This window comes from Oryza glaberrima, chromosome 3 (genome assembly GCF_000147395.1).
Source record: "Oryza glaberrima chromosome 3, OglaRS2, whole genome shotgun sequence".
Taxonomy (NCBI): Eukaryota; Viridiplantae; Streptophyta; class Magnoliopsida; order Poales; family Poaceae; genus Oryza; species Oryza glaberrima.
Genome location: NC_068328.1, coordinates 34,055,308 through 34,083,192, shown reverse-complemented (window position 1 = coordinate 34,083,192; position 27,885 = coordinate 34,055,308). Strand labels below are relative to the sequence as shown.

General features: G+C 44.2%; 6 protein-coding genes across 7 annotated transcripts; all 6 read left to right on the top strand.

The window, feature by feature from the left end:
* The first annotated feature begins 3,299 nt into the window (after window positions 1–3,299).
* Window positions 3,300–4,267, top strand: LOC127768824 (cell number regulator 10-like). Its single transcript, XM_052294478.1, has 2 exons — window positions 3,300–3,366; window positions 3,924–4,267. The coding sequence occupies exons 1-2, from the start codon at window positions 3,300–3,302 to the stop codon at window positions 4,265–4,267; spliced, it is 411 nt and encodes a 136-aa protein (XP_052150438.1).
* Window positions 4,268–7,291: 3,024 nt separating this feature from the next.
* LOC127766453 (cell number regulator 10-like) lies at window positions 7,292–8,069 on the top strand. Its single transcript, XM_052291491.1, has 2 exons — window positions 7,292–7,394; window positions 7,708–8,069. Exons 1-2 carry the CDS (start codon window positions 7,292–7,294, stop codon window positions 8,067–8,069), a joined length of 465 nt encoding a protein of 154 aa, XP_052147451.1.
* A 4,931-nt stretch (window positions 8,070–13,000) lies between these two features.
* On the top strand, window positions 13,001–14,034 carry LOC127768318 (uncharacterized). Its single transcript, XM_052293875.1, has one exon. The coding sequence runs from the start codon at window positions 13,095–13,097 to the stop codon at window positions 13,764–13,766; it is 672 nt and encodes a 223-aa protein (XP_052149835.1). The 5' UTR covers window positions 13,001–13,094; the 3' UTR covers window positions 13,767–14,034.
* Window positions 14,035–16,162: 2,128 nt separating this feature from the next.
* On the top strand, window positions 16,163–19,635 carry LOC127769057 (uncharacterized). The gene is made up of 3 exons (XM_052294756.1): window positions 16,163–16,566; window positions 17,188–17,388; window positions 18,932–19,635. Exons 1-3 carry the CDS (start codon window positions 16,252–16,254, stop codon window positions 19,430–19,432), a joined length of 1,017 nt encoding a protein of 338 aa, XP_052150716.1. The 5' UTR covers window positions 16,163–16,251; the 3' UTR covers window positions 19,433–19,635.
* Window positions 19,636–21,486: 1,851 nt separating this feature from the next.
* Window positions 21,487–24,343, top strand: LOC127765115 (uncharacterized). The gene is made up of 4 exons (XM_052289949.1): window positions 21,487–21,851; window positions 21,932–22,114; window positions 22,808–23,040; window positions 23,861–24,343. The coding sequence occupies exons 1-4, from the start codon at window positions 21,549–21,551 to the stop codon at window positions 24,141–24,143; spliced, it is 1,002 nt and encodes a 333-aa protein (XP_052145909.1). The 5' UTR covers window positions 21,487–21,548; the 3' UTR covers window positions 24,144–24,343.
* Window positions 24,344–24,640: 297 nt separating this feature from the next.
* LOC127765389 (probable acylpyruvase FAHD2, mitochondrial) lies at window positions 24,641–27,885 on the top strand. 2 transcript variants are annotated; one of them, XM_052290277.1, is made up of 8 exons: window positions 24,641–24,838; window positions 24,955–25,129; window positions 25,850–25,902; window positions 26,323–26,385; window positions 26,770–26,820; window positions 26,924–27,041; window positions 27,120–27,243; window positions 27,562–27,885. In XM_052290277.1, exons 1-7 carry the CDS (start codon window positions 24,734–24,736, stop codon window positions 27,233–27,235), a joined length of 681 nt encoding a protein of 226 aa, XP_052146237.1. In that variant the 5' UTR covers window positions 24,641–24,733; the 3' UTR covers window positions 27,236–27,243; window positions 27,562–27,885. The 2 variants fall into 2 exon arrangements, with proteins under 2 accessions (XP_052146237.1, XP_052146236.1); XM_052290276.1 differs by lacking the exon at window positions 27,562–27,885 and having other exon boundaries at window positions 27,120–27,340.

Here is a 27,885-nt window from a genome sequence, read left to right as displayed (position 1 = left end):
TGCAAATATATGATGAAATACCCAATTTGCCCTTGCACATATCGTCATAGGGAAAAAAGAGAAAGAAAACGAGAAAAATACAAAATATAAGTAGGTGATCTTGCATATTAAATATCCGTTAGAGTTTTAACATTAAAATGCAACTACTTACATGAAATTTATTTGGCATGGTAATTATATATTTAGTGGTTGTAGCTAATTTAACTTTGTATTAGCATAATCCAGTGAAAAAAGTTTGCCATATATCCATAGTCACATTGAACAAAGTTTGTAAACTCATTTCATTGTTTTTCTATGGTATATAGAAGGGCAAATTGGACATTTCACCACATATTATGCATGAGAGCATAACATGGTATGCTAACGTGGCGATTTAAGTTGGCCCAAGGACTATATTAGCCCACTTGACAAATTATAAGGACTCGTTTGGACAATATAAAAAGTTAGGGACCAAATTGATCCCCGAGCAAAACTTCAAGGATGATGTTGGCTATTCTCCCTATATTTTACTACATATATAACGCCGTTTTATAGGGTGAAAATTATATGCATTATTGTTAATTCATTAGGTTCATTTCGCATCCATCACGAGTTCTATAATTTATGAAGCTGCATATGTATTGCTGAAAATTCGGAGGGAATACTTCATATATCTTCTGACAATGTAGAATGTTTGGTAGATGACACAGGCAAATAGACAAATGCCCAACTGAATTAATCTCGTTAGGTAAGATTTAGTGCGCGTATACACACATTATACAAGCAGTGCGATGCCAACTACTGATACTATCAACGACGACGACTTATCAACAATCGTTTGTAATATATACTCGTTCTGCACGACTGCCAAATTACGACCTGAGTTGCTAATGATCCCTAGTTAACCTCGCATTGCTAATCTTGTAAACCTGCAAATTAATGTGTGTATGATGATGGTCATGTTAATTTGTCCGATGTATATGCCCCCAACAAATTATTAATTAGCCGACGGCCAGCCCAATGTTAATTTTGGATTAAAATTATGAAGCTATATACTCAAATCTTAGTAAAACATAATCAAATCGTAGTACTGTCCGTTCAAAAAAAAAATCGTAGTACTGTGTATCGTAGACATTCTTTAACAGTACACAGCTTTTGAGTCGGTTTTCGTTTAACAGTACACAGATTTTGAGTCGGTTTCGTTTTGATCTGACGGCTGTAAACACCAGCCATACCCCATACTGCACGTCTGCACCCACTCACCCTTACCGCACGACAAAATTGGGTGGGCCCTTCTGGTTCGCTTAGCGATGAGCATGCGGCCCATATTTTATCTTTAGCTGCTCTCCTGATGGACCATCCGGCCCAAGGAGGGCATGTCGCCAGATGGGCTATCTGGGCTCTCGGCCCAATATCCGGATACACTGGAGTCCTGTCCGGTTATCTCATTGGATGAGCTACTTGTAGTGAGCAACATTTTGCTCCCTTGTACTTTTTTTTTAAAAAAAATATTATATCGAAGTTTAATACATAATTAATTACTGCTAATTATGTATCACATTTTGCACGCCACCTGAAGCGAACGGGGCCTAAAACTCTCATTACTACTCGTAGTAATATTCAGTTCCAAAACAATATGCCCAAGTCCCAAATAGAATTTCCTCTCCCTTGCTCCATTTCTTCTCAACAATTAATTATTGTGCTTAACTAATCGAGTGAGTCATAAGCAGTGAAGCTACTATACCAATATATAACGAAAGGCTTTCGCATGGCAAGTATTCTCTTGCATGAATTTTGACCTGCAGTACAGACCCTCGGAAGTCTTGTTTGTACAGTACTTACAAGTTAGAGTTTGTTCAGATTAGTGCCAAAATAAATATTACCAAAACTTGGCAATATACCAAAATTTTAACAAATTAATAACATTGTCAAAATTTTGATAGGATTGGCTTAAAAATGTTGCCAAAATTCCATATACATTGCCAATATTTAATAACAAACTAAATGTAGCCACATAATTATTAATTTTAACAAATAATGATATGGTTGAAAACGTCATCAGTCTGAGTATGCCCTTATAATGGCCTATCAGATCAGGCGTGATCCTGCCTATGTTTGGCTGTTTCAAGCACACAGTTTTCTCAACAAAGCCCTTTCAGTAGCAGTAGCACATATGTAATGAGCTGATTGGGCTCATGTTTTCGAGCTCAAGATCGATCTCGTGGGGTAGGTTTCTAAGACCAAATCAACGGATCATTTTTCAGGCAACGACAGCACAGAAATGTCATGAGTTCCTAGAATCCTAGTACATTTGTGCCTAGCTTAGCTGTTGCCAGCAATCAATGCACAAATATGTTACTAATGGTACTATCTTAACCTAACTCTGGTACTAATTAAGTTAGTAACTAGCTAGTTATAATGTTCTAATGTTGTAGTACCGATCCAAGAAGTAGGTAAGTGTAAACAAGCCGAACAGAACCTGTCTCTTTTACTCATTTTCCTGACAACTTGCAACTGATATATTGATCTTGATCGATTGACATTTTCCTCGTTGAAAGAAATTCTTAATCATTTGAGATTAAAAAAAATATTAGGAGACACCATTTAATAAAAAAATAGAGTATGAAAAGATTGGTCAGGAAATAGCCATTGGGAAGGAGTCGAAATTCCGGCGGCCGGTTGGCTAATTAACTGACCGGAACTTCAATATACGCGAAAAAGAAGTGAACGTACATAGTTATTCTGAAATCCCCCAAGCTCCCAACTGTCAAGCACATAGTTGGTATGCCACACGCTAATTAAGATGATAATCAAAATAAACATGGTTTCTAAGGCATGAATATATAATAGTTGGTACTACTTACTACATCCATAAAAAAAACCCAAACACAAATATAAACATTGATTTGTTGTATTAGGATATATCCCATCCTATATTATTATGTTAGTTTTTTTGTTTTTTTAACGGAGGAGGAAGTACTACTGCCACTGCCAGCGACATTGTATGACTCGTGAGACCTGATCTAGGTCATGTCCGAGGTAGTCACTGCCTCATTGACTAGTGTTGCCGGTCGGTTCTGGTGGAGTCAACTAAGTTAATTGGGTCAACCAAACGCTAGTTAGATCGGGCTAATATATATAATTAAAAATCATCGTTTTAAAGTTTCAGTAAACATGCATGCATACCGATCGTGCTACTGCTATATAAGAGCCACGCTCCTAGCTAAGCTCATGCTCATCGCTCCTAGCTAGCAAGCCTGCCGATCACAACAGCAGCAGCTGGTCAGTGGTCGCACTAGCGAAGGAGAGGATCGGAGGAGATGGCGAGGCCGCAACACAATGACTGGTCATCCGGACTCTTCGCCTGCTTCAATGACTGCGAAGTTTGTGCGTATATATTACTTCCATATTGTCGATCAGTACTATACTACTTGCGATGATTCTATCGATCGTCCTTCACCAGATTATATATATTGCATTTATTGTATAGACCACCTATTAATTCTAAGCTAATTTAAGCTTATTTCCCGGAATATATATATTGATTGAGTAATTTTACCATATAACATTTGGTACCTCGAGAAACTATATTTTACACATAGAATTTTTATAGTACCTTCAAGTATCAAATTTTACATTAGAAACTATCTCGAGGTATTAAAAAGTTATGATTCCTCGAGGTACCAACGCGATGATAAAATTACTCATATTGAATTCATCCTTGAGATATCAACTATTCTAATTAAGCTAAGCTCCTCTAAATAAGAATTAGCTACTAATATGTGACACAAATTAGAGAAACACTCAGGTCTTCCGGGTAGCTCCACGAGGCGGTGGGCTAGACGATTTAGATTCAAAGGCTCACCCCCTTCTAATTACTTGATATTAGATCATTTCTTAATATTCACGTCTCTCTGTGACACAAACTAATTATATATATGCAGGTTGCTTGACGACGGTGTGCCCGTGCATCACGTTCGGGCGGAGCGCGGAGATCGTGTCGAGGGGGGAGAGGACGTGCTGCGCGGCGGGCGTGCTGTGCGTGCTGCTCGGCTTCTTCGCCCACTGCCACTGCCTCTACTCCTGCTGCTACCGCGGAAAGATGCGCGACAGCTTCCACCTCCCCGAGGACCCCTGCTGCGACTGCTGCGTCCACGCCCTCTGCCTGCAGTGCGCGCTGTGCCAGGAGTACAGGCACCTCAAGAGCCTCGGCTACAAACCCTCGCTTGGCTGGCTCGGAAACAACCAGCACGTCCCGCCCAAGCACAACCCGCCGATGCGACGCTAATAGCTTCGTCATATATCTTCAGTACTTCAAATTAATGTCTACGCGTGGTTTAGTTTGCTTGAAATTTATTCAGTTCGTATTCATCGATCGTACGTACGTCGTCGGGTTTGTTGTGCGGTCCGTTGTTCTATTTGCTCTAAATTTGCTTACGGGTGGTCTACTTAAGATGAGTGCCTCGTCGAGTCTGTTCTTCAGCCCATTTCTTATATATCTGTTGTATTTGCTTCAAATTAGCTGCTGGCCGGCCACATATGTTTAATAAACTTGGTTTTGAATGACTGTTTTGAAGTAAGTGAACTTAAAATATGCCGGCCCCATCGACTTCCTGAGCTCCTGCCTCCTGATGAGCTCCCGTCCTCGCCGTCGCCTTCCTGAGCCCTCGCCGCGGTCGCCAAATTGGGCTTCTAGTCTCCGCTCTATTCGTATATACACATGTATATACTTTGTATTGGGTACAATACAAAGTTTATATGTATGCATTCTAAGTATATGCATACGTATACAAATTTTATACACATGGGCTGAATATGAGGGACTAAGTACAAACTTTATATGCATGTGTGTAAAAGAGAAAAAGCCCGATTCGGTCTGAATGGATGAATTAGGCCGGCCTGTTAAATACTCCCTCTGTTACATATCTATTATTATATTATTAAAGGAATAGAAAAGGAGCCTCCACGTTCGCTCTCATAGCCTAGAAACTCTCACATTAATCGGAGAAAAAGAAAAGGTAGAGTCCATATAGAAATACAATTTAGAAATAGCTGAAATTCGGAATTAAAAAATAAGGAATATTAGAAGAGGAGACTAGAGTCCATATAGAAATACAATTTAGAAATAGTTGAAATTTGGATCTAAAAATAGGGAATATTAGAAGAGGAGACTAGAGTCCATATAGAAATACAATTAGAAAATAACTAAAATTCGGAATTAAAAATAAGGAATATTAGAAGTAGAGTATAGAGTCCATATAGAAATACAAATAGGAAATAATAGAAATTCGGAATTAAAAATAAGAAATATTAGAAGTAGAGTATAGAGTCCATATAGAAATACAATTAAGAAAAAAAAGAAATTCGGAGTTAAAAAATAAGGAATATTAGAAGTAGAGTATAGAGTCCATATAGGAATTTAAAATTAACTAAAATTCGGAATAAACATAATAAAATTAAAAGTAGAGTTTTGAGTCTGTATAAAAATATAATTTACAAATAACTAAAATTCGAAATTAAGAAAAACATGGGAAGAAAAGTTTAAAGTCAATATAGGAATATAATTTAGAAGTAACTGAAATTCGAAATTAAAGAATATTGAGAGATGAGTTTAGAGTCCACATAGAAATACAATTAGAAATAATAAAAAAAATCAAAAATAAAAAATAAATAATATTGAAAGAAGAGCCTAGAGTCTATATAGAAATACAATTTACAAAACATTCGGAATTAAAAAAATATATTAAAAGACGAGTCTAGAGTACATATAGGAATATATATAATTTACAAATAACTAAAATTTGATATTAAAAATAATCAATAACTAACACGTATATAAAATACAATATGAATATTACACATTTGTAGTTTCGTATAGTTATTGCAAAATTTAAAATTATGATGTCATTTTAATATATTTGAATAATATAATGAGAAAACATATATGCTATTATATAAGAGAAAATATAATGATGCTAGCCGCGCAATCTGCGCGGGCCACCATGCTAGTTATAAGTCATTTAAATTTTTTTCTAATTAAATTTTGTTAAGTTTGATCAAATCTATAGAAAAATTTAGGAACATCTAAAATATCAATTTAGTTTCATTAAATCTAGCATTGAATATATTTTTATAATATATTTTTTTGTTAAAAATACTAGTACTATATTTTTCTATAAACTTAGAAAAAAAAAGTCAAACGACTTATAGTATGAAACGGAGGGAGTAATAAAGACCACCGGAAAATTAAAAAAAAAAGAAAGTCTGAAAACGTGTGGCCAAATTTGGTAATGGGCCGGATTGATCGTGTGTGGTTGGGCCGGAAAAAGGATATATCAAAAATAGCAAATGGCCGAAAACGGAAAGTCATTTGCTTCTTAGGTCGAATATGTTCTCTTTTCCTTTTTTTTTTAAGAAAAAAATACATGTGCGTTGCAACGGGTGAAGACTATTTTGATCGTATTGTTGTTAATTTTTTTTCTAAAAAGTATATATGGGATTTTTATTTTGATAGGATTGATATCTAATCCAGAAACCTCATTGGGATGATGATCATATCTTGCACGTTGCTTTCTTACGATCTGGTGAGAATTGTAAAGCAATTAGAAGTCTGACTTTAGTCTTAAATTAGCATGCGAGATTTTTAAAAAGGTTTCTTATACGACTTCTTATGTACTTTTAAAAATAAACGAACTTAAAAACAAACTCAAATACGGACGACATACTAAAGCATCGGAAACATGTTCAGTTTTTATTTTTATTTATTTTTATTTTATAAACATACGTATGACATACTGTATTCGATATGTATCTAAATACTCTTGAATTGAACTGGATATGCATCTAAATACTCTTTAATTGCACTGGATCTGCCGTTATCGACAAACACACTACTTCTCCCGGATGCCAATGAAACAGCTGCCACCATTTGCCTAGTCAATAATAATCCGTGCAACGGACAGGATGGTGACTAATCAATGTAATCTTGATGCATATATCATGTCATATCATATCGTCTAAAAGGCGATATGCCTAAACGTCGTCCACTGCATGTCAAAATCGTAACAGGGACGACTACAGAGGACGAGGTTTAGGCCCCGTCCCATGGAATTTCCTTCGTCTTCTCCTCAATGACTAATTGGTTTAACCGAACCAGATATGTCCAGATCACACCGGGGCCAATGCAACTTGTCGCGTGCTATATATGAGCATCGTCCCGCCCGCTAGCTAGCTTGTGCTCAGTTTCCCAGCGCAAACAACAAGTCGATCACAAGAACTTGCAGCTAGCAGGGGCAACCGAATTAAGGAGGAGATGCAGCCAGACAAGCCAACGGCCGGGGCAGCGTCCGGCGTCCCCGTCGGCTCCGCTCCCTGGTCGTCTGGCCTCTTCGACTGCTTCGACGACTACGGCCTATGTACGTACGTTCTCGCCGCCGCGGCGCGCGCCTCCGGCCACTTCATACCATGGCAAGCATGCATAGGCCGGGATTAAAGATCCCAGCCCACTGACAGGCCCTGTTAGAGGGCGAACCAGAACTAAAAATGATATTTAGAACTAAAGATCATTTATTTTCGTTGGAGTTATAAACCGGAAAAAAAAAACATTTTCAGTGCCGGGGCTATTGTGATTTTCGGTCGACCCAGCAGTAAAGATTAGTTCTCAAGTAGTGTATGGATCACAGTGAATTAATCAATTAATCCTAAACAAACATGTATTTTGATCTGCAGGTTGCATGACATGGTGGTGTCCGTGCATCACGTTCGGGAGGGTGGCGGAGATCGTGGACAGGGGGTCGACGTCGTGCGGCCACAGCGGCGCGCTCTACGTGTTTCTGGCCGTGATCACCGGGTTCCAGTGGATCTACACCTGCACCTACCGCGGCAAGATGCGCGCCCAGTACGGCCTCTCCGGCGAGCCCTGCGGCGACTGCTGCATCCACTGCTGGTGCGAGCCATGCGCGCTCATCCAGGAGTACAGGGAGCTCGCCGCGCGCGGCTACGACCCCAAGCTTGGGTGGCACCTCAACATGGAGCGCCGCGCCGCCGCCGCCGCCGCCGCGGCGCCCGCCGTGCAACACATGGGACGCTAGCTAGCCTCGAATCGATCGTCGATCGATCACCTCTCGTGCATATATATGTATCGGTCGTATTCGGCCGGCCTTGTGAAGAACTAGCTAGTATGTACTAAGCAGTTTTTATGTGATTATATGCATGCATGGTGCATATTGTGTGTGTGTGTGTACGCATGCTTATACGTGGTAGAACCGTAAAGGAGATCGCGCGAGGGTGTGTACAGTTGATTGTTTTTGTGTTTCTCTTACAAAATATATATTGCCGGCCGGCCCATATGTTACCAATAAGAAGGATTACTCCAGAAATTCGACCGTGTTTGCTGAAATGCTGACACGCCAACCCTTTAATCATGCGCCGTTGGAATGACACGCCAACGGTCATTCCATGCCACAGGCCGGAATTCCTTACTCTTTTGTTAATTTGCAGAAAAAAAATGATTAAAGGTTACGTGCATGATAACCACAGTAACCGTACCTTTTTTTTTAAAAAACTCTGACTGTCTCACGGCAGACCTCTTTTCTCTGCATATGTGATCCTTCGCTTGTCGGCTTGTGGATCGCACACAAGTGGTTAATTTGGCAAGAGGCTAGTCTAATCTAGCAACACGATTACAGTGAAGTGCAGTTTTTAGCATTGTAACTTGTAAGCGCCGAGAATACGACTTTCATTGGCAAAATTGGTTTGACGAGCTTTTATGTAGTAAACTCATTTAAACTACTCTAATGAAATTCAGACAGTCTTCTTCCATGTACTGTCCCGACGAAAAAAGATGATGCTAGAAATTCTCATATTGGAAACAAGAATTTTACGAGAAATGTTAATTTCCTCTTAAAATTCTCCTGAAATATTCATTCATTCAAAAGGAGGCATGGAACTTAAGCAATATACCTTCAAATTTTTAATAGCTTTTTAATAACCTTAGAAACCGATTTTAAGAGCGTAGTAGTATTATTGCGCATAATATCTTACTACTTCTCCGATGCATGGTTATATTGTATACCAATGTTAGATCTAGTTGGAAGACATAAGAATAAACTGGATGGTGGTTATTAGACAATTCTAACTTTCCCTCTCAATTCATTCATAAATCTTTTCATTGCATCAAATAGATGCAGTATATATGTTTGAATGTGTCTATTGTACGCACATGGCGTCGGTGATTTGTAAGTAATGTCTTATCTTTCTTGCTGCCTGACAACACACACAACCGGATTTCAAGTCGTGTTTCGGCGGCACAACTGGTATAATAGTTGTCAACGGTAGATATACTATGCATAACATCCAATGAGAACGCGTGATAAACACAAAGTTAACCATACTTCTAATCTCGTTACACGAGTAAATAATCTCGTTACACGAGTAAACGCGCAAACTCAATAAACAAGTGCAATATATGTGAACTGCTGCTACTGTCCATCAACCTAAGCCCGATAGACAAAATATCAGAAATCAATGTGCTGCAATGTTAGGGTGCTCACAGTGTGTCGACCTGTCGTTCGCCCTCGACCTTCCATGTAGTAGATTCGACTCCACGTTCGCTCCTGTCATGACCGAACGAAGTTCGCGTAGCCAAAATGAGCCAAAGGTTCTTTGATCCGATCGAGGGCATGCGGCGTGAGGATAGATGGGCGCGACCGCATTGTGGAGATTGTAGCCTCGCCTCAAGCGGTTTCTGCGCTCGCCATAAATCGCCAGCGGGCTGGGGAGGAGATGAGGACCGGAGAAGGGAAGAACCTGGTGGCGGCAGACTGGCCGACGACAAGTCCTGCGGAACCTCATCGCTACGGCCAGATCCGCGCTCCCCGCCAAGGCCACTCCACTGCACCACGGAGCCGTCAGCCATCAGCCTGCATTGGAGTCATCTGCCAACGAGGTCCACCGCCAAGGCCCGCCTCGGGGTCCTCCACTGTAGAGGCCACTCTGTGAAACCATGTGTGGTTATAGTTCTTTTGTGATGGGAAATTGACAAGTACCGGAAATGCAAGAAGTGCGTGCGTGGACTAACATTGGTCAGGTTGCGACATCTGTGCCAAAGACAACGGTTGTTTGGTTCATGTGTGTGCAGGTGATCGGGGTCGATCTTGGTCAACGGCGGATCGGGACTAGACTCAGGGAGGAGTTGAGGTCCAAAGCGATCAAGGATGCCGGGTGACAAGATTGGACAAAAGGTTGCACACGGTGGACGGACACCGTGTGAGGAGGTCTTCGTAACGGGCTTCGCAAGGTCAAGTGCAAGCGCCGGGATTTACGAAGAAATTGGAAGGAGAAGTGACTGTATAAATGCACTGTTGCTACAGTAAATGGGATCACTGTAGCCTTGCATGCATGCACGAGGTGATATGCATGTGTGCTGTGATTGGTTGGCAGGGAGGCCACCAATCCATCGTGATTATGGGCTCGGCCAGGATGCCACACGGCTCGACCGGACTGGCCCAGTCCAAGATGGAGCAGGACAGCATGATCCAAGCAACGACGGCCCAGCTCGGCAAGCAAGGGCGTCAAGGCAGGAGGTCTCGGCGACGGCGCGTGCGTGAGGGACACGCGGCAGGCGCGGCTCCACGCGGACACGCGGCGATCTTGGATTTGATCGCGCTCTCACAAAACACGCGGAGAAAAATCGCGCGGGAACCGTACGGAGGCGGTTTCAAGCGCGCACGCGGGAGTGGTTCGGCGACGTGGCGGCATCGGTTTCGCGCGTGGGCGAGGGACCCACGCAATTCCGAGCGCGCGTAGGAGACGAGCTCTCCTTCGCTGGCATGCGGGCCCGGCCGGGAGAAAGGCACAGGCACATGGGAGACGGCGCGCGGAGGCGCGGGGTTCACGCGGCAACGTGGCGGCTTCCTGTTGGTGCAAATGGGGAGCACGCGGATCCATCAGCAAGAAGAGCATGTGAGGGTTCGGATCGATGAGGTGGCAATCATCTGGAGCTTTTCCTTTGGGTAGAAGGAACAATGGATGGACCAGATCTGTTCTGAGTTAGGGTTTCGCCCTAGGGGTATTTGAGACAATGTCTTAGGGGTCTTAGGCTATAAATAGAGAGATGGATGCAAGGGTGGAGGTTGCTCCTTTGGTAATCCTTTTGAGATGCTCCGTGAGAGAGTTTCGGTGTGAGTTTGGAGTGCGTTTGCCCGAGAGGCTTTTGTATTAGGATTAGTTTGGAGTGTGTTTGTCCGAGAGATTTTAAGTTTGTGTTAATGTTTCTCTGAAGGTGTATGTTTGCTCCTAGTTGAGCGGTTATTTTGCATCACCTATAAAAGAAATGATTTGAAGGATTTCATTTTTGCCTTGTCCATTTAAATTCCGCAATTTAAATTCCGCTTGCAATTTAAACTTTGCGATGATGAGTTTTGCTCTCTCTTCCTCACCTCTCTTCTAGTTCTGGGAATTCCTTTTCTCTTCCTCCTCTAGTTTCGGGAATTCCTTCTCTCTTCTTTTTCTCTCTTCTTTTCTAGATCCGGCTTCTCTAATAGCCACGGTTCTAGTAAGGATTTTGAGAAATCCGACTTGATGAGTATTTTCGGGGGCAAGATTTGAATTGCTATATTCACCCCCCCTCTATAGCTGTTCTTGGTCTTTCACACTCCACGGAGCCGTCAGCCATTAGCTTGGCTTGGAGTCTTCTGCCGTCGAGGCCCACCACCAGATCCGTGTTGTCTCACTCCACGCCGTTGAGGGTCGCCAGATTCATGCCGTCACCTCCGCCGCCACCTAACGGAGAAGAAAGAGAGGACGCAAGGCGGAGCTCGACGGGATGTCGTCGGCGGCCGCCTCGACCTGTTTGTGGCTTCCTTGCCGCGCCGTCGGAGTTGCCTTCGGCCTTTTTGCTGTTTCAATATACTCGACAGCCGTCCGGATATAGGTGGCAGCGGGAAGAGAGAGGGGAGAAACGGCGCTGCTGATCAAGGAGCTCATCACCAACGATGGGAGTGGTCATGCCGGTGAAGCGAAGGGAATATGAAAGTGATGGGTGGGTATGAGGATTAAAGTAAAAAAATTACAAGGGGCGCATGATAAATTAAGTCATCCTAGAGCCACTTTTCACTGAGATAGAGATTTCTAACTTGTGACCTAATTCTACATGGCACTTTGAGGCTCCTCATACCCGTGGCTTGCACTGTGAGTGCCCTTAGGGCTTTCACAGTGCAGTGTGCCTAGTTATCGTTTAGCCCCAGCTTTACACATCAGAGATTTCATGCCACATTCGTCTTTCCCATATTAAGTGAATACCGTGGAGTCTAATTGAGACGTGTTCATTGTTAGGATTTACCAAGGCGGACCAAGGCACAGCTCGAGCAGCGCATTGGGAGATGGCATGGGCCCATACAAGGCGGATGGAGATGGGAAGGTGGCATCATTAGTGTGTGTGGGGGTGGGAGGGGGGGTGGGAGGTAGTGTGGGGAGAGCAACGCGGACAGTGAAGGGCTTCGGTAGAGGAAGTTGCCGGCGGAGAGGAGGAAATGTGATTTTATATATGTTCATGATTTTTGAGGTGTTCATTGTAAAATATTGAAGTTTTCCCCTAAATTAACAAAATATAAAGATTATAATAGAAAATAAAAGGGGCTTACATGCAAAATTAAAAATACTTTGCACTGTATAAAAAAGGGATGTGATCTCAGTCTACGAGACACGGCTTAGCCGACCTCGCAAATCTAATCTTCTCGCAATACAATCAGCTGACGGAGTACAAGCGCTGCAGAAACCGTGACACCGTGACAGCGGTGACGTACGGGGGCGGGGGTACGCGACGCGAGAGGGAAGAGCGCGGTAAACTCGCACAAGCTGGCCCGCTTCCTCTGCTAGTTCCCTCCCGCGCGACCACTCATGGCGCGCATGGACGCACCATCCAGAGAAAACCCCTCCCAGCCTCAGCGACTACGGCGACGAGCTGAGAGCACAAAGAAGAACCACTCACTGATCAAATCAAACAGTCTCTCTTCATCTTATATATTGTTGCGTCTGATCGATCGAGTTGTACTGTTGTGTTCAGATCTCAAATAACAACTAGAAAAGCTTAGCAGAGTGAGTGATCGACAAGGAAAATGGCGTGGTCGTTGCTGTCCATGGCGATGTTCGTCGTGGTCCTGATGTGCGCGTCAGCAATGGCCGCCCAGGCGCGCCTCCCGCCGGGGTCTAGCCCGCTGGTGGCGGCGTGCACGGCGGGGCCGTTCTCCAAGCTGTGCGTCAAGGACCTGGGCCACCGGCTGCTGGACATCCAGACGGTGCTGACGTCGGTGTCGAACCACGGCGCCGCCATCGCCGGCGCGCCGGGGCAGGTGGACTTCAGGTCCCTGGTCGCCGTCGCCATGGAGGCCGCCACGGAGTCCGGCGCGGTGGCGGCGACGGTGTTCGAGGGGAAGCTCCCCGGGTTCAACAAGTCCGTGCCGGACTTCAAGGCCTGCCTCGACAACTGCAGCGTGACGGTGTCGAGCGCCATGAAGGAGATCCACGGCGCCGCCGCCGCGCTCAAGGCCGGCGACGACGAGGTCGCCAAGACGCTGGTGCTGCGCGCCATCAACGACGTCACCATGTGCACGTACAGCTGCAGGGAGCTCAACGGCGACATGGCGGTCATCCTGGAGCACAGCCTCGTCCAGTTCCAGAAGATGATGAGGATCGCCGTCAACTTCATCAGCAAGATGAAGAAGTCACCGCTTCCTCCTCCTCCTCGTTCTACTCCTCCTGCTCCTCCTACTCCTCATCGGCTGCACTGAATATGCATGCTTCTTCACTTCACTTCGCTGGACTGGATTAATCACGTACCAGGCCAGTTCGTAGCAAATAATTATCGATCCAGCGATTATCCCTTAATTAAGAGAGCCCCCCTAGTTGCGATCATAGTTAGCCTTCGTTTTGATTTTTCAGAGTTGAGTACCCTAATTTCTTCCCCAGCTGTATCCCGTCTTCGTTTTTTTCCCTCTCTTTTTGTTGGTTTAGCTCACGTGAATAAACTGCAAGTAAAGTAAATATTGTTATTACAGATCCAAATATACTCACTCTGGCCAATGCTTTGAACAAACATCTGAGTGAACTGTCGGTTTATTGACGGAAATGTGGACCGGCGGTGATAACAGTGGGCCTGAATGAGGCCCACTAACGGAAAGTCCAGCCCACGCCGTTGGCCTCCCCGACGTCGCAGAAGCGGCCGGGCGCGCCAGTTCGAGAAGCTCGTCACCGTCGCCGCCTTGCTCTGAAACTGGCATGATTCGATCGTGGGCAGATGCTACACTATCATTTAATCACGAGAAATTTTACAGTCCTTCAAAGATACATTAAATTTTTTTAATGCAAATTTGATATCTTCTATTGTTATTGAAGGTATCAATCTTCTATTATTATTGAAGATATCATGAGGTATTAAATTTTACATTAAAAAACACGATATCTTTCAGTATCGTATCAAGAATTGTAAAATCACTTTTTAATTAGTTAATTCGTCGGCGCCTTAAGTAGAGTTTTTGTTAGATCGATCATGGTAACGTACTCTGTAAATGTTAATGAGGAATAAAAAAAACGTATAGTAGGGCATTGTACGTATCGAAAGGGAGTGGTGGCACACACTATGTTGTCGGTATGGATGGTTAATCCGTCAGTTTCATAATTATTGTCTAAGACATGCATTTTCCTGTTTCTAGATGCAATCCTATAATAATAACATAATGAAATTGCGGTACACGCTGTTCCCTCGTGTTCATCTACACATCTAGTTGAAAAAATTCCAACGTGCAGGTACTCACAATATGACTTTTAAACTTCATATTGTGGAGTGATGGTATCAATATACTCTAGATTATCATTAAACTAGTACTATAGTGGAGAGAAATGGGTGCATCAAGGGACATCCCCTCAAGATTTCTGATGATATGATTTAGCACTTATATAAATGTATTATTGAACATGTTGATGGGGTATCGCTTTTTTCAAGCACATCATGGATGCACCTACTCTACTGCTACGGCTTGTTTGGTAACTCGAGGGAAGGAGATTGGAAGTTTACACGAGAGAATTGATGATGAGATTAAGATGGGAATTTGATTTTTAATCCCAATATCTTGTTTGGTAGAGGTGATGGAAATTGACAGGGAGTTTAGTTAGAGATTAAGTCATTAATAAAAACGGATGGCTGAGATTTGCTTAGAAAAAGTAAAGGAGGAATTCCCTCCCAATTACCTGCCCCTACCCAGATATTGAAAAGGAGAGAGTTCCTTGCTCAATTCCCCATCCCCATCCCACTAAAATTCCCATGTCTCCTAACCAAACAAAACACTTAATAGCCTCATCCCTCTAAACTCCCAATCCCTCCTAAAAACTCCCTCCAACTAAACAGGCCGCTACTGAAATTGATGCAGGCTATGACCAAGTCAATATAACCTTCCTATTTCATTCAAAAGAAAAGGACTAAATTTCAAAAAACTACAACATATTAAGCGAATTATCACTACATTATAGATTTAACATGTTATACAGTTACAGATTTAACTAAATTTTTAGGACAAAACTATAGATTTATAATAAAGTATTACAAAACTACATATTTAAAATTGAAGTTATCGCTCTCAAAATAAATTTGGAGTTATCGTAAAACTATAAATTCTAAAGCTTAAATTCCCTAGAATTACCGTTATATTGGAGCTATAAAAGCGGTAGTTTTATGATTAAATTGACACTAACAAACTTATAGTTATGAGATTTTGCTACTTGATATTTATTTATCTTACACCTTATTTTAAATCTACAGTTTAATGAGAAATTCACCTTAAATCTGTATAGTTACATGACCGATGGCATATCTCAAACTTTACAAAATTATAATGGCATGGTTCCAAATTACCCTTAAAGAAATAGCTTGATCGAAGTATATTAAATTTTATAAAATTAATTTGAGAAAATAGTTCAGCGGCTATGATCACACTCTTCCGGTCGCCGTTTTCCTGGGGCCAGTTCCCACGCGCCACGTGCGTCAGCGTCCACGTCACACGCATGCACATCCACACTTCGCCACCGTTTCTTTTTTTCAAACGTGACCCTCTCTCTCTCTGCAGGGCTTATCCACTTTCACACGAGAGTTCTTCATTGTCAACACGACAGGGGGCACCACACGTACGATAAATACGGGCTCACGCCTCGCACGCGAAGTGTGTGCAAACACACGCTGATCGATCAGCTCGCCGGTGAGGAGAGGAGAGAAGGAAGCGAAGGATGGAGGGCGCGGCGGCGGCGGCGGCGGCCATCAGGCACCGGACGGTGGAGGCGAACGGCATCTCGATCCACGTCGCGGAGGCCGGCGGCGAGTGCGGCGCGGCGGCGGCGGTGCTGTTCCTGCACGGATTCCCGGAGCTCTGGTACTCGTGGCGGCACCAGATGGAGCACCTCGCCGGCCGGGGATTCCGCTGCCTCGCCCCCGACCTCCGCGGGTACGGCGACACCGACGCGCCGCCCGAGATCGAGTCCTACTCCGCCTTCCACGTCGTCGGCGACCTCGTCGCGCTCCTCGACGCCCTCGGCCTCGCCAAGGTACGTACGAGCTTAGCAGATGCAACCACGCTTTGATTTACTGTTAATTGATTAATCACATGCGCTTAATTTGTTTGATTCCGCTATTAATTAAAATATGCGAATATGTGATCATTATCTAAATAAAATAAAATACGTGATCCCTAGAAGCGTCGAACATGGATAGCGAATTGAATGAAAAGGCTGCCATTTTTAAAATTGCTTTTGGTTGATTTGGCTTTGTGATGTGAGCGCAAAGAAGTTGACTGTTTTGTTCGATAGTGCTTCGATACGGTTCAAAGTTCAAACTGAAGGCGGCATCAACAATGGGTAGACGGAATGAAAAAAAAATATGGGCATATCCCAACCCAACGTGACGCCGTGGCTTGCCTGTCAATTTGATTGGCATCATCCAACGACTCCACGACTAATCTGTCAATGCTATGTACTTAAGCAGATCAGTACTGAAAATCTTGGAACTTTTTAATCAAATCAAGCAGAACTAGAGTACTACTAATAATTAAATGCCAATTCGTCACTACTAGTGAATTTTTTTTTATTTACAAGATTTTCTACTAGCTGTTGCAAATAAAACTTAGAGGCTGATCTGATCTGATCTGATCTGGTTTTGGATTGAAGCAGGTGTTCGTGGTGGGGCACGACTGGGGCGCGATAATCGCGTGGTACATGTGCCTGTTCCGGCCGGATCGCGTGACGGCGCTCGTCAACACCAGCGTCGCCTTCATGCGCCACGTCTTCATCCGCTCCGGCGCCGACGCCATCAAGACCACCGATCACTTCCACAAGGCCTACGGCCCCACCTACTACATCTGCCGCTTCCAGGTTCAATACACAGAACCTCATCCTCTGCCATTTCCTCTACGTACTTATCGTTTCCTCCGTTTCATATTATATACTTATATAAGCTATTCGACTGTTTATTTTCTTAATTAAAGTTCGTTAGATTTAATCAAATTTATAGAAAAAACAGTAATATTTATAACACCAAATTAATTTTATTAAATTTAATATAGTTTGATAATAGGTTTGTTTTGTATTAAAAATATTGCTATATTTTTCTATATTTTGATTAAATTTTAAGAAGTTTGGCAAAGAAAAAAATTAAACGACTTGTAATAAGTAACGAATGATATGCATATATATTTCTTCTACTTTGAAGCTACTACAACATGCAGCATGGGAGAAAATTAGGTAGAACTCGTGAGCAGATAGACGCAAACGAACCTTCTTTATATATATGCTACTAGTAGTAGAATAATACTATCGTAAATATTGTTCAAAGTCCCAAACGGATCAGAACCAGCGGTCCAGCCGGAGTAGCGAAATTTTCTCCTGCACGGACTCGATAGCCTGACCGGTACAGAGCGTGGTCGCAGTACAAGAAAAAAAAAATGCATACTGCTACTACTGTTGGTGTCTCCGATGGAACAGTAGATGAAATACTACGTGTTGGCTTATTCCGTTATTCGTCTACGACTGGTAGTAGCACGATCGGTCACTGCATGGAGCAGCATCCGTCGTCGTAGGTGTCGTCGCCGACGAAGCGCGCCGGCATGCCTCCTTGAACGTACTGGTGGTACGGGTTCTGGCAGGGGTAGTTGCCGCCGTACAGGTAGCTCCCCGGCGGCGGCGGCGGAGGCGGCGACGGCGCCAGGTGCATCATCCCGACAAAGGGGACGTCGTCGGGCGGCGGCGGCGGCGTGCCGTCGCTGACGATGGTGACTGACTTGCCGGTCTTCCGCCTGAGTCGCTCTCTGAGCTTCGTCGCGTCGACCTTTCGGCCGGCGATCACCACCCGCCGCCCATACATGTCCACCCAAACCCTCTTTACCCCTGCACCCCCACGCACGCACGCACGCAGCCCAAAATGTCAAATCGATCGCCATGACAAAAATGCACTGGCACTGCACACATCATCTAGCTTCTTACCGAACATTTTCTCGACGGCCTTGCGGATGTCGATCGCGCAGCCCTCGCAGTGGTTGTTCAGGATGATCTCCGCCATTGACGCAACAGAAAGCTCTATCTGCTTCTGATCGATTGATCAACTGAGCACTACGTGCGTGCCATTTTATAGAGGTGCAGGGAGGGAGCAAATCAAGCCGAAATAGGGAATTGAGAGATTAAGCCCTAATTACTTGCCCTGAGGTTACTTGGCCATTCCGTTTCTCATCGAAAGATATCGATTCTCTAGGTAATCTTTTACTACTACATTCTTGTACGTGATCACCTCTGGTCGGTTCAGCCACTGCCATACATGAGACCACTTACCTTTCATCCTCTCTGGGCCGGCGGCCCATTTATGAGGCCCAACTGCACAGGATAATCTGGCCCAATACCGGCCGCTAATTGTTGCTGTTTGCAGGAGCCTGGCGTTGCGGAGGAGGAGTTCGCGCCGGCGCACGCGAGGCACATCATAAGGCGGACACTGTGCAACCGCTTCACCGTCCACAAGGCCGGCAAGCCGGAGAGCGAGGAGTCGCCGCCGCCGCCGCCGCTGCCGCTGCCGGCCTGGCTAACGGAGGAGGACGTCGACTACTTCGCCGCCGCGTTCGAGAGGACGGGCTTCACCGGCGGCATCAACTACTACCGCAACATGGACAGGAACTGGGAGATGGCGGCGCCATGGGCGGACGCCAAGGTGCAGGTGCCGACCAAGTTCATCGTCGGGGACGACGACCTGACGTACCACTACGCCGGCATCCAGGACTACCTGCACAAGGGCGGGCTCAAGGCCGAGGTGCCGCTGCTCGAGGACGTCGTCGTCATCCCCGGCGCCGGCCACTTCATCCAGCAGGAGAGGGCTGAGGAGGTCAGCGACCTCATCTACAACTTCATCACCAAGTTCATACCCCAACCCAACTGAAGCTCAAGTGCTCAACTCAACTCAACTGTCAGATGCAATTCATCGCCGTAAAAAAAAAAAACAAAAAAAAACTCTTCAAACAAGCGTGTGTGCCAATCAGTGTCAACGTATATGTGACCAAATGTTGTTGTAATTTGGACCGTATTCCTATGAAATTTCAATGTTTGGGAAGAAAATTTCATAAGACTTCAGTCTTTTACTCATCGGTAGGACTTTGTTTATTTGTTTGACACCTGTCCAGTCCAAATCTCAAAGCATGATTCCTCCTCTTCTCCAATTCCTCATTGTCTTCTTCATGAGTTCTCTTCCTCCTTCTGCAGGAGACCAACATCTTATCCGACCATGGGTCTATTATAATGATTTAATAAATCATGATATTACAGATATAAACTAGATTGAATGTATCATTAGATCTACACATGTAAACTAAGCAGTAAAATATGAACAGATCAAATATGCGCAACATGTCGAACATGTACCGAGGTGGCGGAAAGACCGGTTGCTCGACAGGAACTACTCGCAGTTGCGAGCGTCGACAAAGGCGCGAAGCACGCGAGCGGAGAGGAAGGCGAGCCGTCACGGACGAACAGGGAGCAGTCGCGCGAAGCGCTTCCCAAAAACCTTATTGCCGCCTTCTCCCGGTGTAGGACGTTGAAGGCAGAGGTTCCGGAGACCTGCTCTCTCGATCGCCGGTGCACGCCGGCGAGCGGGATGGAGTAATCTATGAGCGACGGCGCAGTACAGAGTAGGAGGCAAACCCTAGATTGATTTCGCGTGTGTTGCGTGAAGGCGGCGGCTCGGTTTATATAGAGATAGATCGCCTGATCAGGGCGCCCACGTAAACCGAACCAGATAAGTCGCGCGTAACCTATCCGGACTCCATGCCGTTTTCACGCACCAGATTTTTCGGAATGTTTCCAAAACAAAACAAATCCGGATAAGTCCGGAATGTTTCTAAAACAAAACAAATCCGGATAAGTCGTGCGTAACCTATCCGGACTCCATGCCGTTTTCACGCACCGGATACAAAAACTGCAGAAAGGAGGCTGCATCTGCATAAGGGTGAGGAGCCAATTTTTTGGACCATTCGATGCGTACGTCGTGCACGCGCGCCGCTTGCCCTGCCAGGCGAGCGAGCGCGTGCGTGTTTCCCCTCTTCTCTCCACCACACATGCTTCAAGTGGCTAGGAGGGCATCCTCCCTTTTAAGGAGGTCCCCCTCTCCTAGAATAAGCAAGGTGGTACTAAACTCCACATACATGCCATCTCATGAGGTGGGCTTTTATGATTTTTCAAAGAATTAATCTTCGAATGTGCCTTAGCCCATCTATTAATTCCAACAGGGTCCATGGCAAGGACCTAACTCCTGAAGGCATGCCTACCCATTGTCTGCGAGAGAAAAGCCATCACGAGATCATGGAAACACATCACCAAGACCATGGTGAAGTCTTATAGGCATACCTACTCCATTGTCTTTTAGCTGTTGAACTTCTTTTCAATTGACAACGTAAGTGCTGGCGAGAACTAAGTGATAATCCCCACCACCTGCAAAGTCAGTCTAACAAAGAGTCGGCTGGTCAACGCGTGCAAGCCACTGAGCTGCCGTTAGCACCGCTGGCCGCCGCGACGAGAGGCGCGGAGGGCCACAGCCCACAAGGACGCAAGGAAGGGCCGAAGCGAGGGGGCACCGCCGAGGATACCGGCGTGCGGCGGCGGCAGGAGAACGCGTTTACTCGTCAAGTCAAGTCTCTGGGGAAATCAGGGATGAAGACATGTTGCTTTGAGATTCGTATTATACAGCTGTCACGCAAAGAAGCAAAGTCCTACTGATAAGTAAAAGACTGAATTCCTGTGTAATTTTCTTCCCAATGTTTGGATGATGCATTGATTTGGTATAATTGACCATGCTTTGCGATGCAAATGCTCTATCAGTCCTGGGCCACTTTGCATTTGGAAACTAAAGGAACTAGGCCCAGTATCACATCGGCCCATCCAGGAAACTGGACCCACATGTCAGTCAGCTATCTCCAACTACCTCGGGTAATCAGCAGGTTCACAGCCAGTAGCAGAGCACCGCACGTCGTCGCCGCGTCGCGCGACGGAGTGGAGAGGAGACCATGGCGGCGGCGGCGGCGGTAAGGCACCGGACGGTGGAGGCGAACGGGATCTCGATGCACGTCGCGGAGGCGGGGCCGGGCGGCGGCACCGCCCCCGCGGTGCTGTTCGTGCACGGGTTCCCGGAGCTGTGGTACTCGTGGCGCCACCAGATGGGGCACCTGGCCGCGCGCGGATACCGCTGCGTCGCGCCCGACCTCCGCGGCTACGGCGGCACCACCGCGCCGCCGGAGCACACCTCCTACACCATCTTCCACCTCGTCGGGGACCTCGTCGCCCTCCTCGACGCCCTCGAGCTCCCCCAGGTAAAAAAAAGCACGCGCCCCCTCTCCCCTTTCCGCCCCCAAATCGCTGAGATGACGCGTCGCGCGTTGTTGCGGTGAAGGTGTTCGTGGTGGGGCATGACTGGGGCGCCATCGTGTCGTGGAACCTGTGCCTGCTGCGGCCTGACCGGGTGCGCGCGCTTGTCAACCTCAGCGTCGCGTTCATGCCGAGGCGCCCCGCCGAGAAGCCCCTCGACTACTTCCGCGGCGCGTATGGCGATGATTACTATGTCTGCCGATTCCAGGTGCGCAATTTGTTCCCGTAGGCCACAGAAATGGCCAATCGACTGCTATCTGTTTAATAATCGAAGAATTAAAGCTAAATCCCCGTCCCAAATGTCTATCATCCACTAATTATCAACTAATTTGAGAATGATTGTGCTTATTTTGTTTATTAGTGAATAGTTCACTTCATTGCAATGGATAAGTGAGTTGTGTCTATGAATACTTATTTTCAAAAAGAAGTCTTTTAGTATCTTACCAGTGGTATGGTGCTCACATCTGCTCTCCATCTTAACACACTAGTCATATAGATGAACACATAACATAGACATACTCAGGAAATTTCATTTTTGTGCATGTGCTAGGCTGGGGTGTTAAATTTTCCTGTCAATTGATCTTTGGGGAATGTAATATAGTCGTGCCGCAAACCCTTTTTCCTCTTTGTGAGCAGCTCCAGTTGTAGTTTGCGTACACATTGAAATGAAATATCAATCATACATAGTTCGCTAAATGTATTGGCATGGGCTAACGAGTAAATACTAAATAATGCTTAGAAAAACAACAACAATTTTGCACAACTATGTGGAATAATTTCATTTCTGAACAAGTTTTGTCCTCATGAAGTCAGTGCTTCACAACTGTTTCTGAACCATGTTCGGACTCTCAGTCATGTAATTTTTATAATTTGCCTTCACAAGTGTCATCTTGGCTGCCAGGAACCTGGAGTTGAAAAAGAATTGGCCAGTCTTGACTTGAAGAGATTCTTCAAATTGGCCTTGATTGTTCAAACAACAGGATCTTCTGCTATGTCCATTAAAAAAATGCGGGCAAACAACAGGGAAGTAACATTGCCTCCTTGGCTCTCTGAGGAAGATATCAGTTATGTAGCAAGTGTGTATGCAAAAACTGGCTTCGCTGGTGGTATTAATTACTACCGATGTTTTGACCTGTAAGTATGCCATTTTTAAGGTACCAAATCATTGTGTGCAGAATTCATACATGTCAAATCACTCGAATTATTTTCTCCAGATACCTAAATTCTATCCAAAAGAAGACACACATACAACCTGTTTAACATTGCAATACAGTTTTTGAACTCCCTGACAGGTTACAGGTTACTAGAGAGAGAAACATGAAGCACAATATCACATTTTTTCCTTTAGATTTACCTGTTGTCACTGATTGCTGTGTATCCTGTTTGTCTTACTGCATACGTTGCTTGGAATTAACTTTTTTTTTTAGATAATGGTGTTGCTTGGAATTAACTGTTGTCCAATTCAATACCTCTATACTACTATGAGATATCATAGCATCTGTTGTGTGTTTTTAACCAGGAGCTCACAACCTATAAGAACTGCAGTTAACAGATCTCGGAGAGATGAAATTCTTGTTTGCATAACACTTTGTGAGGGTGGATATGTATGGGTGGGTGACTGGGTGTACCGTGTGCTGTGCGTCTTTTTGGTTTCTCAGTCTTGTAGTTTGTCGGGACCTTTTCCTTTTCCTTCTTCTTAATATAATGATGATTCGCAATTCTCCTGCGTATTCAAGAAAAAAAAACACTTATGGTAAATATAGAAATCTGTTCTGAACTACACAGATTATTTATTCAGTAATTTCCATATTGAATATTTTGTCACCAGTCATGATCACAAGCATGCACTCCCATGGACTTGAGAACTGCATCAACATACGCAGTTGTGGGTTGCATGATATGATCATATAATCCTATGTAGCAGGAACTCATAACCTCTGACCTGCATGCACAGGAATTGGGAGCTGATGGCACCATGGACAGGTGCAAAAGTTCTAGTGCCAACAAAGTTTATTGTCGGGGATGGTGACCTGGCTTACCATCTCCCAGGAGTCAAAAGCTACATACACAAGGGTAGGTTGAAGAAAGATGTTCCTATGCTTGAGGAAGTAGTGGTAATCAAAGGTGCTGGGCACTTCATCCAGCAGGAGAGAGCACAGGAAATCAGTGATCACATCTATAACTACATCAAGAAGTTCAATACGGGTGTTTCTTCTCCAAAATCATCGAGGTTGTGAGATAATTTACTGCTGTAAAGAATAATTTCAAGAGAATAAAGGATGTAATGCTTTAGGCTGATGGTGTGGTTCTTTTGTCATGCTGTGTTTGGCTAATGCTGCAGAGCTTTTGTAATGCCAAGTTTGGCTATCTTGGCAAACAATGAAATTTCAAGGGTCTGAATGAATTTAAAAGAGCTTCTAGGATGCCTATAAACTAATTCCTATGCTCCCTCCGTTTTATACTACCACTTTTGATTTTCTTTTTCTTTTTTTAAGTCAATTTTTTAGGTTTAATCAAATTTATATAAAAATATAGTAAAATTTTCAACACCAAACAAATGTACTATCAACATATACATTCAATGTTAGGTTTGATGAAACTAATTTGGCGTTACAAGAGTTGCTACAAAACTTAGTCAAAATTATAAAAGTTTGACACAGGAAGGCAGGTGTCTGTCTTGTGGGCCATGATATGCCGGTTTTTGTCTTATGGGCCGTATATTTTGTCACTTGACCATGCGCTGGAGTCCATTTCTTCCCCGTCACCACCACCTCCACCTCCTCGATCGACGCATCCCTCCGCCGCTCGCAGCTCTCCTCCGGCGGCCATGGCGGCGGCGGCGCAGAGGCTCCTGGCGGCCAGCACGAAGATCGTAGGGGTGGGCCGCAACTTCGTCGCCCACGCCAAGGAGCTCGGGAACCCCGTCCCCAAGGTACAGTACTCTCCAATCCCGAACCACCACTGGCGGCGGTGGGTTCTCCGGTCGCCTTCTTCCCGCGGGGTGCCCTGATCCGGCGTCGGTGGTGCCCGTGCCGCGTCTGGTTGCAGGAGCCGGTGCTGTTCCTGAAGCCCACCTCGTCGTTCCTCCACGCGGGCGTGGCCGGCGCCGCCATCGAGGTGCCGGAGCCGGTCGAGTCGCTGCACCACGAGGTCGAGCTTGCCGTTGTCATCTCCCAGCGCGCGCGCGACGTCCCCGAAGCATCCGCCATGGACTTCGTAGGAGGTAATTGATAATCTAGGATGTGCTGTGATAAAATGAATCTAATCTAAACAGGTGGCATCCTTTCAGCTGATTAGTTGTGTGATGAGTTGTATACTTCTATATCCCTGATCATGGAAGAAAATCACAAGTTTGGTAAATAAATCAAAATATGATTTCCACCGAAAAATCCGAATAGGAGATGCCGATATGCTTTGTTCTGTGAAAACTACGTACTAGAACCTTGGAATTGCCATTCAGAACTATTTGAGCAGGCCTTAGAGACTTAGACTGAAAGTGGACAACTATAGGACATATAAATTTCACTCTTTCAGCAATTCCGGTAAACTTTTCCATATACATTTGACAGGCTTGGTAGAAAAATTCAGACATGGAATTTTAAGCTCTTAGCCATCTGCTTGTTCAATGCCTGTTTTGCCATGACCAGGCTCATGAAAGTATCTTATTAGTGAGGAGTATTCGTTAACATAGTCACATTTTCTTTTATCGTTGGTTGCTTCATGTTCTCTAAATATTCATGGTAGTGAAATTGATCTTATTGTTTGGTTCAATACCAAATTATGCTACAGTAAGTAGCAGATTGTTCACTATTACTCTTTCTTTTATGCTAGTATTTGTTAATGTGGGTTCTACGAGTCAACAAAAAGCTATACTGGTTTTCAGTTTTCCCCTTTCAGTGACAAAGTACAATTATAACTAATGGTATATCTTTGGATTTCCCAGGTTATGCACTTGCTTTGGACATGACAGCAAGAGAACTTCAGTCTGCGGCTAAGGTGTGCACTAGCTGCCCTAGTTTTCTTTGGTCTTGTCACCTTATTGCCATCTATCATCCTTGGTAGTTTCAGAGGATAGATAAGAGCATAACATTCAAATTGATAAAAGAAATTCAGCAACAAGCTGCACACTATAATCTCAGTAGCTGCTTCTTTATTATGTTCATGCAATCATATCAACTAATAATTGTATAAGCTACTAGAACAAGAACTATTTGTTTCTTTTGAATTTGGTTACCACTATCTTGTTTGATCATATACACACAATGTTTTTTATAACTATTTTTGTGCAAAATCATGGTAACTAATTGGCAGTTGTATCCTTGGTACTTGTATGAATCAATCACATAGTTTCTTAATGTAAGATAACTTTTCAGTCTTGTACTATGTTTTATACTTAGAAACCAATGTACTCTGTAGTCTGCAGGTCTTCCTTGGACTTTGGGTAAAGCACAGGACACCTTCACTCCAATTAGTGCAGTGGTAAGCAATGTGTTCTCTTGCTTAAAGAAACTGGTTCAGGTGGTGACTCGGCACGTTATTTTTCATTTCCATGTATTTGCTTGTAATAAATAGTTCCAAGTACCATATTCAAAGTAGTGGATAACTGAAGAGACGGAATATACACCAGTAATCTTTATGATTATTAATGGATAGAAATAAATCATAGAATGCTGGAAAAGGTGAGTCAATATCATATGAAAAGAACCACAGGATACTAGTTACAGATTGGCATCTCCTTTTGTTGGTCGTGGATCGTATTCTCTGAATGCTGCCGATGTCATTCTACTGAATATGAACTACATAATTCCATTGCTGCATCCAATGCATTTGACTTTCCTTGATGATTCTTGCTCTATTGAACAGATTCCAAAATCAGATGTCGCTAATCCTGATGATCTAGAGCTCTGGCTAAAGGTAACTATACAAATATGTAGGCATGTAGTGAATCTATTCATTTGCCCCCTAAGAAGTAGAAAGTACAACAAATTATTAACAAGCATAGAGAAATCTTGTCCAGGTTGATGATGAACTTAGGCAGAAGGGATCTACAAGTGATATGATATTCAAGATACCATCTCTAATAAGTTATATCAGTTCCATCATGACATTAATGGAGGGTGATGTTATACTGACCGGTAAATCACATTTTTGGAGAACAGTTTGTTGTGCATTAGAGTTGTGATTGTGGGGGTTATTAATGAATTCCTCTGCAGGTACTCCTGAGGGTGTAGGCCCAGTACGACCAGGACAGAAGATCAAAGCTGGTATAACCGGCCTCATTGATGTTGAGTTTGATGTTCAGAAGCGCAAGCGGTCATTTTCTACTTGATGTGATAGGCAAGAGATTAATACTATGCAATCTGTTGTGTGGACATATCAGTATATTGTTATGCTCATCTTGATTTGCGCAATAAAACAAGATATTAAGGTTGCATGCATTTATTTATTGGCGCAACTAAAAAAAATATTTTGGTCCATTAATTTCATGAAACCGGAGTGTACTTGCACAATATTCTTGGCTTGCCCGTACTGAAACTAATGTACATTGTAAACATAGGCTTCCCATATGACATAGTGCATGAAAACGTAGATATTCTTTTAGCATATGCCTGTCTAATAAATGCTTATGGATCACTTGTGATGCTTTTCATGTAGAGCTTCGAGAGCATTTGTATCAAGAAAATCCTGGATCTGTTCTTGGGAAATCCAGACCGTACTTTACCCCCACATTGTTATCCCGGATCTGTTTATAGCAAACAGACCTTTCATGACCTATACCGGTGCTGTATTTTTGATGGAGCTCTAAGCTCTTTGCAATAATAGCAAATCTCTTGTCGCCAATCACACTTGATTTGTCTACCTGTGGCAAAATACGCAGCGGTAGTAATACCCATGTAAATATTATGCTGCCGATTCCATCTAACAGCTAAACTGTTAATGTTGTGAATGTCTTGTTGAAATTATAAGCACATAATGATT